Source organism: Gopherus evgoodei, unplaced genomic scaffold, assembly GCF_007399415.2.
Source record: "Gopherus evgoodei ecotype Sinaloan lineage unplaced genomic scaffold, rGopEvg1_v1.p scaffold_39_arrow_ctg1, whole genome shotgun sequence".
NCBI classification, from domain to species: Eukaryota; Metazoa; Chordata; order Testudines; family Testudinidae; genus Gopherus; species Gopherus evgoodei.
In genome coordinates this window covers 1,968,903-1,985,978 of record NW_022060060.1, presented here as the reverse complement: position 1 = coordinate 1,985,978, position 17,076 = coordinate 1,968,903, and the positions used below count along the sequence as shown (strand labels likewise).

Genomic DNA, 17,076 nt, shown 5'->3' with positions numbered 1-17,076 from the left:
AAATTCTGTTCAGGCAACTGAACCAAGCAGAGGATCCCAAATGAGAGAGAGATAGATGGATAAAAAGAGGGGGTATACGGGGATGGATAGATAGATAGATAGAGGGGGTGTATGAAGATAGATAGATAGTGGGGGTGTATAGGAATAGATAGATAGATGGATAGATAGATAGAGGGGGTGTGTAGAGATAGATAGTCAATAGGACATGAGCTCTGAACTGCCTAAGTTACAACTGAAAGTGGACTTAGCCACATCTAAATCACTAGGGCCAGAGTTTTAAAGGTACTCAAGGTACCTAACTACTGTTGATTTCAATGAGATGTAGGTGCCTAAATATCTCTTTAAAACTCTGGGCCTTAGACATTGCAGCACTGAGCAGAGCCCACCTAAAGACCTTTACCAGTCGGTGCCTTTATCAGTCTGTGATTCAGTTCCCCATCTATTAAATGGAGATAATGATGTTGCCTTTCCTTCAAAAGGGCACTATGAATATAAATCTATGAATTTTTCCCAGGTGCTCTAATGCTATTACCTCCATGGATTTGAGAATCTCAGGCTAAATGGATGAATTACTAATGCCATTCTGAGATGGAGAACTGAGAAACAGAATGGTAGAGCTAGCATCTGGAGAGGAGTCGGTGACCCATCACCCACTGGATTTCAGGGGTTTGGGCCCTTTGCTTCCTTTGATAATTCAAACCAAAGAAACTTAAGCCGAGCCAGGCAAGGATTCTGAGGCAAAGCTGGGTTCAAAACAGCTCCCCTGACAACCATCCAATTCTCTTAACCCTTAGAACGTCCTTCTATTTTAACTGATAGAAATACAGTAATTCGCATGAGTAATGGCAGGATACTAACCACAGACTGTCAGCACAGAAATTTGTCACTTCCTGGGTATGTAAAATTTGGGCCCTGATCCAGAAGGTGAGATCTGAGCACACTTTAGCTTACTGGGCCCCTAGTGAGCTGGGCTTTAGGTGTCAGGACACCTAGAGTGGGATGTGGTGTGCATGTGAATTTTGCTTCTGGATCTTTTAAAGCACCTAAATATCTTTCCAAATGTGGCCCTGAGACGTGACGCTCGAGAATTTCAGAGGAGCCCAAGGGAATGCGGCACGTATTGGATTCCATTAAGATGTGGACACCTAAGATTTCTTTTGGAAAATCCCAGCTTCAGGGCTAGATTGTTAGGGGCCTTTCTAGGCCTAACTTCCTTTTATATCAATAGGAATTAGACACCTAAATACTTCTTAAAAACTGGGCCGAAGTGACTTGCCAAGGTAAATACAGAAGACGTCAGAGTTGAACAAATGTTGATTACCCCCTTTCCCCCCTGACTGAGTCCTGTCCCCCAACACCACCCTTCCTCTTTGGAACGGGGGGTTACCTACCAAGGGGGATTTTTATTCTATGGCAGCCCAAAGACCCAATAACCAAAGAGCCAGTGGATCTTGGTATGAAGCTGATGGGAGACCCAAAAGAAGGAAGTGTATTGCAAATACCAACATATGCAGTAAGTTTATTGTTTAACCAATCAAATGTTATAGCTTTACCCATGTCCAGACAAAAGAACGTGTTTAGCCTTTGTCCAGGAGAGCAATATTGATGCTGTTGCAGAACATCATCCACTGCTTCCCAAAGGAGAGATTTTTCTGTTCTTCCTCTTCTCAGTCATTTTATGAAGAGAGACAAGGGTCATATTCAAAGGGACAAAGGACAATCTGCACCCAATTCCTACTGCTAGTCCCTGGGTGTTGAGCACCTGGAGTAAGATTCTGCTTACACACATCAGTGGTAAAACTCTGAATTCAGTGCAGCTGAGCTTTCACCCCCACCTCTTTCTGTACCTTTGAAAATATCCCCTACCAAATCAAAGAGGAAACAAATAATTTCTTCCCATTCCATTTCCAGCATTTCTGTCATAGAAATTGATACTTTTATAGCATTTAAGGGCAGAAAGGCGCATTTGATCATCTAATCTGTTCTCCTGTACAGCACACACCATGGTAACGCACCCAGTCACACCTGTATTGATCACAGTAACTTGTTTGACTGAGGACAGGTCTACGGCACTGCTTAAATCGATCTAACTTATGTCACTCGGGGGTGTGAAAAAGACTCCCCCAGAGTGACGCAAGTTACAGCAACCTAAGCACTGTCCACCCCAGCACTATGTCAGTGGGAGATGCTCTCCTGATGACATTGCTGCCATCTCTTGCAGAGGTGGAGTAATTATGCTGGTGGGAGAGCGCTCTCCTGTCAATACAGAGCATCGTCGCCAGACGTGCAGCTGTGCCGATGTAGTGCTTCTAGTGCAGACTTGCCCTAAATCAAAATATCCCAGAAAGGCATGTGGCCAAGACTTGAAAACAGCGAGTGAGAGAGAGAATCCACCACTTCTCGTGGTAGTTTTTTCCAGTGTTGAAGATAAAGGTCTTATTTCTCGTTTGAATTGGTCTGGCTTCAACTTCCAGCCCTTTGTTCCTATTCTACCTTTCTTCACTAGATTCAGACACACTTTGGCACCTGGGAGTACTTGTATATCATGAACAAGTCAACTCCTAATCTTCCTTGTAATAAATTCCATAGATTGAGTCTCTTGTGTCACATTATAAGGTATCTACCCATTTTTAAGATCTACTCTACAAGGCCTGGATTATCCTTTGTGCAATGTACAATGGCCTGCGACATGGGGTGCTGATCTCCGCTGGGGTCTTTAAGCATTGCTACAACAATACAAGGTGTGGTAAGAAGCGACCAGGGGAGGCTAGTGGAGGCCAGGTAACCTATAGAACAGGATGTGCCCGTTTCTTAGCAACTCATTAGAAGTGATAAGCCAGGACAGGCTTTCCCCAAAAACAAGCACAACTAGACTCCATGAATATCCATTTAATTCTGCTATTGACCAGGTGTCTATACAGTGACCAGAACAGTAGATGTTGACTGGTTTCCTTTTCCAGAGAAAGTTACCCTGGATACGTTGGTTCCAAAGTGCAGCGTCTTACATTGCACTCAGGACACACGTAAGCCCATTGTAAGGTTGGAACGAAATCAAAGATATTCACTTTACTCTTGGATCTTTTGATTTTAATTTTTTCAGGCCTGATTTGGATGCTTAAAACATTCCCTGTCAGAAGCATCCTTCAGGGCCTGTTTGACTTGTTCGTTCCTGAGAGCATAGATGTAGGGATTAAAGAACTGGGTGACCACCGTGTGAAAAAAGGACACAACGTTGTCAAAGTCCCACCCGCCATGCTGACCTGGTCGGATGTACCTGAAAATAGAGCTACTATACAATATCATCACAACCGTGAGGTGGGCGCAGCAGGTGGAAAAGGCTTTTTCATGCCCGCAGAGGATGGGATGCGCATGACCATGGAGATGATACAGCCATAAGAGATGATGGTGATCGTCGGCGTGCTGAGCAGCGTAAGTGCAGCTGTCACCAGGGCCACTGCTACAGTGATCCTGGTGTCTGTGCAGGAGAGTTGGAGTAACGGGGCTGTGTCACAGTAGAAGTGATTTATGATGTTGGGGCCACAGAATGGCAAGTGGACAAAGAGAACAGTGGTAGGAAGCAACAGGAGGAAACTCACCAGCCAGCAGCCAAGCACTAAGTAGAGGCAGACCCTGTTTCTCATGACAGTGATGTAATGCAGCCAGTTGCAGATAGCCACATACCGGTCAAAGGACATTACAGCCAGGTGGAAAAACACAGAGGAGCCCAGGAAGAAAAAGAAAAATGACTGAAGTAAACAAGTGGGGAGAGAAATGGCTTTTCTCCCTGTCAGGAGGCTGTAGAGGAACCAGGGGATGATGACGAGGGTGAAGCATGTTTCCAAGAAGGAGAAGTTCCTGAGCAAGAAACACATGGGTGTTTGGAGGCGATGGTCCACCAGGGTGATGGTGACAATGATGATGTTTCCCATCAGGATCAAGAGGAAGGTCGCTAATAGAACTAGTAATATGACGATGCTCAAATGATTGTCGTTGGTAAGTCCCAACAGGATGAATTCCACCACTGCAGTGCAGTTTGGCATTTATGGTTCACCTTGAAGCAAGTAAACAAGACATATTACTGCTTTTTAAAAAAGCACAAAATGGCAGCGTTTTTTGTTTTGTTTTTGTTTTGCAGAACGGATAGGAGAATGAATCAGACAAATACTTTCAATGGGAGTTCAGAAAGTGAGCGAGATGTATGGGGATAGATAGCTCAGTGTTTCTCACTGCATCCCACAGAGCAGAACAAGTGCATTGCCTGAGGCTTTCTGCTAAAATGAGGGGCAGCGAAACTGACAGCAGAGATGACACTTAGGGCACCTCCATTAGGTTCAGTGGTTAACGTCCCCTCCAGGTGAATGGCAGTGATCCACACTTCTCTCTGCAGCCTCAGGCAGATGTAGCTGCATCGCTATATATTGGTTACAAATACAGTGCATGCCCCCATCTTCACGCCCTTCCTCCCTGGAACCCACCGCCTTCTGATTTTGAATACAGGCATAATTTGGATGTCTACCTTTTTGATCATTCAGGTCATCTTTTTTATACCATGTTCCAGCAGCTCCAAAAATCTGTGGAGAAGCTCTTCTTGAATTGAGTATGGTTGGGATTAATGCTGTGAAAATGCTGATGCCTGTGCAGAGGTCCTTATGGAGTAGGAGATGTACAGAGATGAGGACAGAAATATTTGTCTAGAGGAAGAGCTGCTCACCGCATCTCAGAGAGATCCCTGTCTCTTTTCAGGTTTAGTTCCCAACCTTCTCCACTCCCAATGTTCTAATCTTTTTAACCATAGTTCTCCATGACTTTTAATCCACAGCACAAGCTGGTCCCCTACCCCTGAGGACTACCCATTTTGGAACAAGGTTTATGCAGCTGTGGTTTGTGGGATGTTTTTGGGGTCAGGTTTTGACTTCAGGACATTTGCCATCACTTATGCCCCAAACTAAAAAAAAAGTTTAATTTTCCTTTATATATATCCCTTTAAGAGGATTCCTAGAAGAATATTAACTGCATTCTCCAATGAAGAACTAATCTTGTGCTTTGACCTAAGTTTACCATACGTTTCTCAACGTCGACATCTGCTTCATCCCTTATCTCAACCAATCTGTTTATCCTACCCACAGAATTGTGACACATTATGCACTAACATTACAAGCTGTTTAGGCACAGACTCCATCTCCATCTAGGCCATGGGTGGCTCCAATATGGTCCCACAAACAAAACAAAACATAAACTAAGACAATGATAACAATACCCACCAAGTTCTTCAATTCATTGTCACTCTAAACTCGCACCCCGGCAGTCGTGCATCGTGCATCCTCGCTCAGACGCTGTGATGTTGGAGACCTCTGGAATACATGGAGCAGGATGTGAAGAAGCTTGCAATCTTGCAGGTACTGAACTGATATGCTCCAAATTAGGTCTGTGGTCCAACAAATCATGGGGACAGACTTGGGTGTTTGCTCCTGTGACAAATAGCCGCTCGTTTTTTAAGAGTTGTGGTGCACGGAATTCTTCTCCTTCACCACTGGCTGTGACCCCTGAGACCAATTAGCTAATGTGCTTTGCTGAGAAAACACTCCTGATCCTTTCTTCTGAACATTTGCGGACACATTTGTTTGCTTGCTATGGGCAAGCCAATGAACTCCGTCACCATTTGCAGATTCACTCATTTTCATGGCACAACACGGAATGGAGATAGAAAATGTGACTATAGTTTCATGCCTTCTGAGAGATTGGCCCAGGTTTATAAAGGTATTTAGATGTCTATTGGGATTTTCAAAATCACATAGATCAGGGTTTCTCAAACAGACGTCGCCCCTTGTGTAGGGCAAGCAGCGACCACATTTGAGAAACCCTGAAACTCACTGATTTGAATGGGTTTTAGTGACCTAGGTGCTTTTGAAAATCCCCAAATATCTTTAAAAATCTGGCCCTTAGGATGCAAAATCCCATTGATAGTCAATTGGATTTAGGTTTCCAGATTTTTTAAGGTATTTATTTGTTGACACTCAATGGGATTCAAAATCCCTTTTGAAAATGAGATTTAGGCTCCTGAATCAGTTAGGCATTGCAAGGCTGAGCAGCAATACTTAAATACCTGGGTCCAAATGCCTACATCACTTTTTGGAAATGGAATGTAGACTGCTAAAGCAATTAGGCGTTGTGACTCTGAGCACAGCAACACCTGAAAAACTGTTATGAGCTTTCGTTCTTGGCTCTGCTTGTGTTCAGAGAAACAGAACTTTGTACATTTCTTGTAAATAAACAAGATTGAATAAGAGACAATACCAGACTCCATCAATTTCTACCTCCAGCTAGAATAGCCACAGGTCCTTGAAATTTGAGTAGCTACTCAGGTTGAAATTTAAGGGCCACATTTTTTTTATATCTGTCTCTTTAGCTCCTAAATCAGTTTGGCATTGCAACATTGAGTGCAGGAATGCCTAAACACCCTAGCCCTTAGATTCAGATGTTCAAAGCCACCTAAGAGATTTAGACACACAAAATCCATTTTGAATGAATAGAAGTTGGGTGTTTAGATCTCTTAGGCACATTGGAAAATTCCAGCTTTATTCTCTCTGTCCCAGACTTTTCAAAAGTTTAAACCTCATTGTCTGTACATGCAATTTGAGTGTTTGAAGTGTTGCATCCATGTTGGTCCCAGGATATGAGAGCGACAAGGTGGGTGAGGTGATATATTTTATTGGAGCAGCTTCTGTTGGTGAAGGCACAAGGTGAAGTGGCCAGTTAACACCCCTGCAGTCATAGGACAAAAAAGGGGGATTAGTGAACAGATCAGGTAATCGTGAAGTGATCCACCCTCCCATAATGCCACATGTTAGGATAGGCATGTACAGTCCATGGATCTTGAAAGGTGTGTTTCAGGGGGTGCTGATCATTGTAGAAGAAAAGTCATGGCTGCAGGTTTTGCACCTGTCATTATGGCAAGGTCTGGTGATGCATTGTGGTGCTGTGTCCTGCTCCCTGGGGAGTTTACTTCTGACGCTGAGCTCAGTCAGATTGAGGGGTTGTAGGATAGCCAGAAGAGGCAGGGGTTGGGTTAGATTTCTTTCAGGATGTGGCCCCCATCCTGCTTGGGTTGTAACTGTTTAATTGTTTAAAGCTAGCCCTATTGGTTGAGTGTGGGTGTGTGTCATAACATACTTCCCAGATTTGGACCTTAGCATCCAAAATATGAGTGTTAGCATGAAAACCTCCAAGCTTAGTTATCAGCTTGGACCTGGTAAAGCTGCCACCTCCCAAAAAATTAGAGTGTTTTGGGGCACTCTGGTCCCCCTAAAAACCTTCCCTGGGAACCCCAAAGACCCAAATTCCTTGAGTCTTACAACAGAGGGGAATAAACCATTTCCCCACCCCCTCCCTTCCAGGTGTTCCCTCCCTGGGTTCCTGGAGAGATACAGAGAAGCAAGCTCTGTGAATCTAAACAGAGGGACTCCACCCTGCCCGTTTCCAGTCCTGGAAACATAAGTACTTCCCTCTTCACCCAGAGGGTATGCAAAGTCAGGCTTAGTAAATCTAACACAAAGAGATTTTCCCCCTGACTTCTTCCTCCCACCAACTCCCTGGTGAGTTGCAGACTTAATTCCCTGGAATTCCCACTAAAGAAAAACTCCAACAGGTCTAAAAAAGAAAGCTTTATAAGAAGAAAGAAAAATACATAAAAATGGTCTCTCTGTATTAAGGTGACAAATACAGGGTCAATTGCTTAAAGAAATATGAATAAACAGCCTTATCCACAAAGAATACAATTTAACACATTCCAGCAACTACACACATGTAAATACAAAAAACAAACAATATAAACCTACTGTCTTATCTCTTTGTACTTACAACTGGGAAACAGAAGATTAGAAAGGCAGGAGACAGAAAGATCACTCTCAGAGCCGAGAGGGTCAGACACCAGACAAAGAACAAAGAACTCAGACACAAACTTCCCTCCACCCAGATTTGAAAAAGTCTTGTTTCCTGATTGGTCTCTCTGGTCAGGTGTTTCAGGTTACTGGTGTTATCCCTTTACAGGTAAAAGAACATTAACCCTTAGCTATCTGTTTATGACAGTGTGGTAGGTGACAATTAGGGCTGTGCAGTTAGTTTGTTTTCTGTATTTCTCATAAACATATGGCTAAGGGTAGCATAAAATCTCTCCTTTCCCTGTAAAGGGTAACTCCTGCCTTTACCCATAAAGGGTTAAGAATCTCAGATGACCTAGTTGGCACCTGACCAAAAGGATCAATAAGGGGAGAAGATACTTTCAAATCTGTGAGGGAAGGTTGTTTGTTTTGTCTCTTTGTGAGTTCTCTCCTGGTCAGCGAGGAACCAGGGCAGGGAAAATACATCTCCTAAAACCATATCTGAACTAAGCATCCGATATTAAAGAAATAGCGAGTAATATCAAGGAAATGCATTCGGTTATCTTTTGTTTTAGCTTGTAAATTTTCCCTGTGCTAAGAGAGAGGTTTATCCCTGTTTTTGTAACTTTGCCTAGAGGGTAAATCCTCTGTGTTTTGAATCTGATTACCATGTGAATTACCTTCCACCCTGAGTTTACAGAGGTGCTTCTTTTACTTTTTCTTCATAATAAAGTTTTGTTTTGTACAAATCTGATTGCTTTTAGTGACCTAAAAACCCAAGAGTCTGGTCTGTGCTCACCTTGGTTACTCTCAAGCCTTCCCAGGAAAGGGGGTGAAGGAGCTTAGGGGGATATTTTGGGAAAACAGGAACTCCAAGTGGTTCTTTTGCTGAATCTTTGTCTAACTCACTTGGTGGTGGCAGCGATACTGTTCCAAGGACAAGGAAGGATTTGTGCCTTGGGGAAGGTTTTAACCTAAGCTGGTAAACTAAGCTAAGGAGGTCTTTCATGCAGGTCCCCACATCTGTACCCCAGAGTTCAGAGTGAGGAGGGAACCCTGACAGTATTGAAATAGGAATTTAGACTCATAAATGCCTAAATCTCATTTGAAAATGAGATTTTCGCTTCTAAATCTGCATTTAAGAAAAGAGTATTTCTCTAATCCCCAAATAAAACTTTTCATTAGAATAAACAGTTACTGTTGTAGACTTTAGAACTATTAGCCTATAAATACGTATATTTAATAATTGGGCCACACCATCTGCAGCGCATACACTCAACTTCATCCTTTTCTCCTGTTTTTTTAAAACTTTTGAATACTTCCTTGTGTTCTGAAATGTATTCTGATGCAGAGTTTTGTTTATTTCCCACTTCAGAGTGTCAAATCTTTAAACCATTATCTGCCAGCAGCTTGAACTGCGTACGTGGTGGGCATGAGCTTCATCAACACGTTCAGATGCTCATGCACTTCAGTGTCCGTGCGTGCCTGTGTGTTTAGTGTGTGTATCTTCAAAACTAAACCATAGCCTGACTTCAACAGGCAGCTTTGCACATACACACAGACTAATGTATTAGTGTAATACATCTATCTCATGCCATATATCGTATGTCCCCAATAAAACAAGTTTTTTTATATATATTTGAATGATACAAAAGTAGGGTGAAAATCAGAAAAAAGCTGAATAATACTTTTTGTAAAACATGGGAGTTTTTTGGTAAAAATCAGTTTAAACTGAAAAGGAAGGGGCTTACATGTAATACAGAGAGTCACTTCACAATGAATTCTACAATGATTTTTCTCTTAATTACATGAGCAGTCCACAGATCCAGACAAAGGTAATAAATGGTATCACCTAAGAGTTCTGCAGGAACTAAATGTGAAATTGCAGAACTACTAACTGCAGTCTGTAACCTATCATTTAAATCAGCTTCTGTACCAGATGACTGGGGGAGAGCTAATGTGACACCAATCTTTAAAAAGAGCTCCAGAAGTGATCCCGGCAATTACAGGTCTGTAAGCCTGACTTCAGTACCGGGCAAACTGGCTGAAACTATAATAAAGAACAATATTGTCAGACATATAGATGAACATAATTTGTTGAGGAAGAGTCAACATGGTTTTAGTAAAGGGAAATCATGCCTCATCAATCCACTAAAATTCTTTGAGGGGGTCAACAAGCATGTGGACAAGAGGGATCCAGTGGGTATAGTGTACTTAGATTTTCAGAAAGCCCCTTTGACAAGGTCCCTCACCAAAGGCTCTTAAGCAAAGTAAGCTGTGATGGGGATAAGCGGGAAGGTCTTCTCGTGGATCAGTAAATGGTCAAAAGATAGGAAACAAAGGGTAGGAAAAAATGGTCAGTTTTCAGAATGGAGAGAGGTAAATAGCGGGGTCCCCCAAGGGTCTGTTCTGGGACCAGTCCTATTCAATATATTCATAAATGATCTGGAAAAAGGGGTAAATAGTGATGTGGCAAAATTTACCAATGATACAAAATTACTAAAGATAGTTAAGACCCAGGCAGACTGCGAAGAGCTAAAAAGGATCTCTCAAAACTGAATGACTGGGCAACAAAATGGCAGACAAAGTTTAATGTTGATAAATGCAAAGTAATGCAGGCTGGAGAGCACAATCCCAATTATAATATAAAATGATGGGATCTAAATTAGCTGTTTCCACTCAAGAAAGATCTTGGAGTCATTGTGGATCGTTTTCTGAAAACAACCATTTAATGTGCAAAGTCAGTCAAAAGAGAGAACAGAATGCTGGGAATAATTAAGATAGATAATAGGACAGAAAATATCATGTTACCTCTCTATAAATCCATGGTACACCCTCATCTTGAATATAGCGTGCAGATGTGGTCGCCCCAGCTCAAAAAAGATCTATTGGAATTGGAAAAGGTTCAGAAAAGGGTAACAAAAATGAGTAGGGGCATGGAATGGCTTCCGTATGAGGAGAGATTAATAAGACTGGGGCTTTTCAGCTTGGAAAAGAGATGGCTAAGAAGGGATATGACAGATGTCTATAAAATCGTGACGTGTGGAGAAAGTGGATAAGGAAGTGTTGTTTACTGCTTCTCAAAACACAAGAACTAGGGGTCGCTAAATGAAGTTAATAGGCAGAAGGTTTAAAACAAACAAAAGGAAGTATTTTTTCACACAACGCACAGTCAACCTGTGGAACTTCTTGCCAGAGGATGTTGTGAAGGCCAAGACTGTAACAGGGTTAAAAAAAGAACTAGATAAGTTCATGGAGGATTGGTCCATCAATGGCTATTATCCAAGATGGGCAGGAATGGTGTCCCTGGCCTCTGCTTGCCAGAAGCTGGGAATGGGTGACAGGGGATGGATCACTGAATGATTCCCTGTTCTGTTCATTCCCTCTGGGGCACCTGGCACTGGCCACTATCGTTAGGTTACTGGGCTAGATGGACCTTTGGTCTGACACAGTAGGGCCGTTCTTATGTTAGAAACAAAACCAGGTTTGCTCTCTGAAGGGTAAAGACTTTGCATTATTTGAAAAGCACTGTGCAAAGGCAAAGTCCAAGGCCTCAGTAATAGAGGGCCACGGTCTGAAACCTTTCCTCCTATTCCGGATGTCCCCACTCAACATAATTTGAAATGAGTATGTACCTTTATTAGATAGATAGATAGAGGGGGTGGATGGGGATAGATAGATAGAGGGGGTGGATGGGGTAGAGAGATAGATAGACGGGGTGGATGGGGTAGAGAGATAGATAGAGAGGGTGTCAGGATAGATAGATAGATAGAGGGGGTGGATGGGGATAGACAGATAAAGGGGGTGGATGGGGTAGAGAGATAGATAGACGGGGTGGATGGGGTAGAGAGATAGATAGAGAGGGTGTCAGAATAGATAGATAGATAGAGGGGGTGGATGGGGATGGATAAATAGATAGAGGGGGTGGATGAGAATAGATAGATAGAGGAGGTGAATGAGGATAGATAGATAGATTGTGGGGGTTTCTGGGGATAGATAGATAGATAAAATCAGATGATAGATTAGATTAATCGATTGATCATTGTTTACATTTGTCATCTCGTGTCACATCTTTGGAGCCTTAGAAAATGCCGCGCTCTGGCTGAGTGCGTCCCTCAAGGCCTCTTTCACCTGTTTGTTCCTCAGGCTGTAGATGAAGGGGTTGAGCAGAGGGGACACAACGTTGTTAAGAACAGCCACAGCCCTGCGCAAGTCCAGCCTGCTGCTCCATGTGGGTGTGACATACACGAAAATGCAGCTGCCGTAGGTGATGGACATCACGGTGATGTGAGAGGAGCAGGTGGAGAAAGCTTTCTGCCTCTCGGTCATGGAGGGGATGCGCATCACCATGGAGATGACCTTGAAATAGGAGATGACAGTGACGGCTAAAGTGCCCAGTATGCTGCCTGTGGCCAAGAGGAAAGAAGGAGTCCTAGGAGCCGGGTGTCTGTGCAGGCAAGTTCAAGCAATGCAGCACTGTCACAGAAGAAATGGTTAATGATGTTGGGGCCACAGAATGGCAACCGGAACAATAGAACAAGGGGGATGATCACATACCCGAAACCAATAAGCCAAGAGGCCAGCACCAGCCAGTCACAAAAGTGACTGGTCATGATGGATGTGTAGTGCAGGGGGTTGTGGATGGCCACGAACCTATCGAAAGACATGGCCGCCAGCAGGCAAAATTCAGCAGTGCCCACAGTGAGATAAAATAAACATTGTGCAAAGCACCCAGCCACAGATATGGACTGATGACCTGATGCCAGGTTGAACAAAACTTTTGGGATGGACGCTGAGGTGAAGCCAATCTCCAAAAGTGAGAAATTCCTGAGGAAAAAATACATGGGCGTCTGGAGGCGCCGGTCCACCAGAGTGATGGAGATAATGAGAATGTTTCCAGCTAAAGTCAAGACGTAGGTGATAAGTAACAAAATAAAGAGCAGGATCTGCAGCCAGCGAACATCTGTGAAGCCCAGAAGGATAAACTCTGTCACTGCAGTTTGGTTCTCCATGGTGGCTGCTCACTTACACGGTGTTTGAATAAAAATACAAATTTCAAGGGATCTACAATATCTAGCAATGGATCACCTAGCGAACTTGTGTCAGAAGTAATAAGTTTTACTAATGTAGCTCTGAAGTTGCAATGCCCTCGTTTAGATATAGGAAATCAAGGTCTTGTAATGAAACCGAGCATGGAGATGGCTTGTTATGGTTGTTGCCTTCAGCAAACGCCCAACACTATTTCCAGTCCCATTTTACTTATTTCCAATTCCCATGGTTCTTTTTCCACTCCTTCTGGCACTGCAATTCCTTCAGAGACCAATTAGCTACTGAGTGGTGCAGCATCCCTGAGGATACCAGGACACACTCAGAAAGTTTGGAGATTTCTTTTTTGTCACAGCTTTACTGGCTGAAAAGAAAACAAACAGCTAGAACATAAGGAAAACAATTCCATCTCTTGTTTTTGCTTTTTCTTGCCCCCAAAATCTTAGAATCCCAGAAATGTAGGAGTGGGAGAGACCTTGAGTGGTCATCTAGTCCAGTCCCCTGCCCTGAGGAAGAACTAAGTATTATCTACACCATCCCTGACAGGTGCTTGTCTAACCTCTTCTTAAAAGCCTCCAGTGACAGAGATATCACAACCTCCTTAGGCAATTTGTTTCAGTCCTTAACTAGCCTGATGGTTAGGGGATTTTTCCTAATGGCCAGTCTAATCCTCCCTTGCTGCTATTTTTGCCCATTACTTCTTGTCCTGTCCTCTGTGGGTAAGAAGAACAATTTATCACCCTCTGCCTTACATAACATAAGAATGATCATACTGAGTCAGACCAAAGGTCCATCTAACCCAGTATCCTGTTCACCGACAGCGGCCAATGTCAGGTGCCCCAGAGGGAATGAACAGAGCAGATAGTCATCAAGTGATCCATCCCCTGTCGCTCATTCCCAGATTCTAGGAAACAGAGGTCAGGGACACCATCCCTGCCCACCCTGCCTAATTGCAATGAATGGACCTAACCTTAGGCACCTAGAAAATGCTTAGCCACAGATGTCCCTCAGACCCTGTTCTTTGTGGTGAGTGTAAATGTAGGGAATAAACAGCGAGACCAACACACAGTACAGAAAAGACACATCTTTGTCAAAGTCCCGAGGGTCCCGCTGACCTGGTCGGATGTACCTGAAGGTGGCGCTACCGTACAATATCACAACAACCAGGAGGTGAGTGAGCAGATGGAAAAGGCCTTTTTCCTTTCTGTGGTGGATGGGATCCACACGACAGTATAGATGATACAGCCATAGGAAATTATGGTGACTGTTAAAGTGCCAGGTAAGACCACTACAGCTGCAACCAAGGGCTTTACCTCAATGTGTCCCATGTCTATGCAGGAGAGTTGGAGAAATGGGGCTGTGTTGCAGTAGAAATGGTTTATGACATTGGGGCCACAGAAATGCAAGAACACAACCATAAATACTGGAGGAAAGATTAAGAGAAAACTCATCACCCAACAGCCCAGCACGAACTGGAAGCAGACCCTGCCATTCACGATGGTGCCGTAAGGAAGGGATGGCAGATAGCCATGTAGTGGCCAAAGGACATGACAACACCCATAGCTAAATGCAGAGGCACCCAGGAGGAAGAACAACAACAGCTGATGGAAACAACCAGGGAGGGAAATAGATTTTCTCTCTGTCAGGAGACTGTAGAGGAACCTGGGCATGATGATGTAGGTGAAACAGATTTCCAAGAGGAAGAGGTTCCTGAGGAAGAAATACATGGAGGATTGGAGGTGATGGTCCCTGAGGGTGAGGATGACAACAGGGATGTTTCCCATTATGGACAGCAGGAAGACAAGTAATAGAACCACAAATGGGATGATGATTAAATGGCGGTTGCTGGACAGGCCCAAGAGGATGAACTCCTCCACAGTGGTCTGGTTCTTCATTTTTGGCTCATCTTTAAAGAAAAAAAAACACAAACATCAAACCTAGAGTGGATAACACCATGAGGACAGAATAATCTGAGGAGAAACTCCATGTCTAAATAGAAAAAATCTCTTCAATGGGAGGTGGGTGCCCAACAGACTTGGGTTCTATGAAAAGATCCTGACAGAGAAATTCGAATCAAGCAAAGGATCTCAGAGGACAATGACTGATAATTGCAGAGAGAGAGAGAGCTGGAAGGGAAGGAAAAATGAAAATATTTTCTTTTTAAAACCCATACATTTAAACTTTTTTTCCATAGAAACAGAGATTATTAATCTAGAGCGCACGATTCTGATAATGCAGTTCGATCTCCTCTATAGCACAAGCCAGAGACTTTTCCCTGAATTAACTCCTGTTCTGCACCTCCTTTAGAAAAACATCCCATTATAATTTTTAAAAATTCAGTTCTGGAAAATCCACCACAAGGCTGAGAAAGTTGTTTCAATGATGAAATGCCCTCACTGCTAATTTTTATTTGTTTGTGTTCTTTCCATGTCATTGATGAAAATATTTAAAAGTGCACAACCAAGAATCAACCCCAGTACAAGAACACCCGCTTAGTGATGATTGCTCTGATATATTTCCATGTGGAGTCTTTTCACTTAGACATTGTTTAATCCATTTAATGTGTGCTGTGGTAATTGTGTATCATTCTAGTTTGTTAATCACAATGTCAAAAATCTAATCAAAAATAGTATCTGTTCTTTAGAAAAGGGAAAGAAAGGGGACCTGGGGAATTATAGTCCAGTCAGCCTAACTTTGATACCTGGAAAGATACTGGAACAATGTTTTAAAAGATCAAAATGAAAGCACTTGGAGGATAATAGGGTTTTAAGTAACACCCAGCATGGATTTGAGAAGAATAAACCATGCCATACAAATCTAATGTCTTTTGGCACAGTTACTGGACTGGTGGATAGTTGGGAACCTCTAGATGTGATATATCCTGATTTTAGTTATGCTTTTGACATAGTCCCGCATGACATTCTCCTAGGTGTATTAGGAAAATGTGGCCCAGATGAAATATAAAGTTAGTGTGAAATTCATTGAAAGACCATAGTGAAAGCACAGTTATCAATGATTCACTGTCAAAGTGGGAGGACCTAGCCAGTGGACTCCCACAGCAGTGTGTCCTTGCTCTGGTACTTTTCAATATTTTCATTAATGACTTAGATAATGCAGTAGTGAGTAGGCTTATTACATTGGTGAATGACACCAAGCTGGGAGGGGTCGCTAGCATTTTTGAGGACAGGATTAGTATTCAAAATGTCCTTGACGAATTGGAGAATTGGTCTGAAATGTACAAGCTGAAATTCAATAAAGACAAGTGGAAAGTACAACACTTACCTAGGAAGAAAAAAAGTCCAGTGCACATCTACAAAATGGGGACTAACTGCCTTAGAGGTGATACTGCTGAAAAGCAGGTAGGGGTTAGAGTAGATCACAAAATGAGCATGAGTCAATAATGTGATGCTGCTGCAAAAAAGGCCAATAGAATTCTGGGGTGTAATAATAGTGGCGTCGCTAAAACTTGGGAGGTAATTGTCCTACTCTTCTTGTCACTCGTGAGGCCTCAGCTGGACTACGGTGTCCGGATCTGGGTGCCTCACTTAAAAGAAAGATGTTGACAAATTGGAGAGAGTCCAGAGGAGAGAAACCAAAATGATACAAGATTTAGAAAACCTGACCTATGAGGAAAGGTTAAAATAAACAAGGCCTATTCAGTTTTGAGAAAAGAAGACAGAGGAGAGACTTGAGAACAGCCTTTAAATACATGAAAGGCTGCTCTAAAGAGGACAATGACCAGTGGTTCTTCATGTCCATTGAATGTAGAACTAGAAGAAAAGAGCTTAATCTGCAGCGATGGAGATTTAGATTCAATATTAGGGAAAACTTTCTAACGTGAAGGATAGTTAAGTACTGGAATAGGTCACCCCAGGAGGTTGTGAATACCTGTCATTAAAGGTAGTTAAGAGCAGGTTAGTCAAAGATCTGTCAGGGATGGTCTAGGCATACTTAATTCTCCCTCAGCACAGGGATCTGGACTAGATGGCCTCCTGAGGTCCCTTCCAGCCCAGCCCTTCCTTTCTGTGACTCTGTGCCATTCTGCACCATGTCAAATGTCTTACAGAAGTCTGAGATTATCACCTCTATCAATCAAACTTCTAATCACATCCAAAAAAAATTCCAATTACTTTTACAGAATTTCTTTTCCATA

At 42.9% G+C, this 17,076-nt stretch overlaps 2 protein-coding genes and 1 pseudogene across 2 annotated transcripts; all 3 read right to left on the bottom strand.

Annotated features, from left to right (window-relative positions):
• Positions 1–3,096: 3,096 nt before the first annotated feature.
• LOC115642276 (olfactory receptor 6C4-like) lies at positions 3,097–4,040 on the bottom strand. The gene is given in 2 exon segments (XM_030545727.1): positions 3,097–3,347; positions 3,350–4,040. Coding segments are annotated over 2 exon segments (942 nt in total).
• Positions 4,041–11,942: 7,902 nt separating this feature from the next.
• LOC115642275 (olfactory receptor 49-like) lies at positions 11,943–12,889 on the bottom strand. The gene is given in 2 exon segments (XM_030545726.1): positions 11,943–12,301; positions 12,304–12,889. Coding segments are annotated over 2 exon segments (945 nt in total).
• Positions 12,890–13,913: 1,024 nt separating this feature from the next.
• Positions 13,914–14,818, bottom strand: LOC115642274 (annotated as a pseudogene).
• Between the last annotated feature and the right edge of the window lie 2,258 nt (positions 14,819–17,076).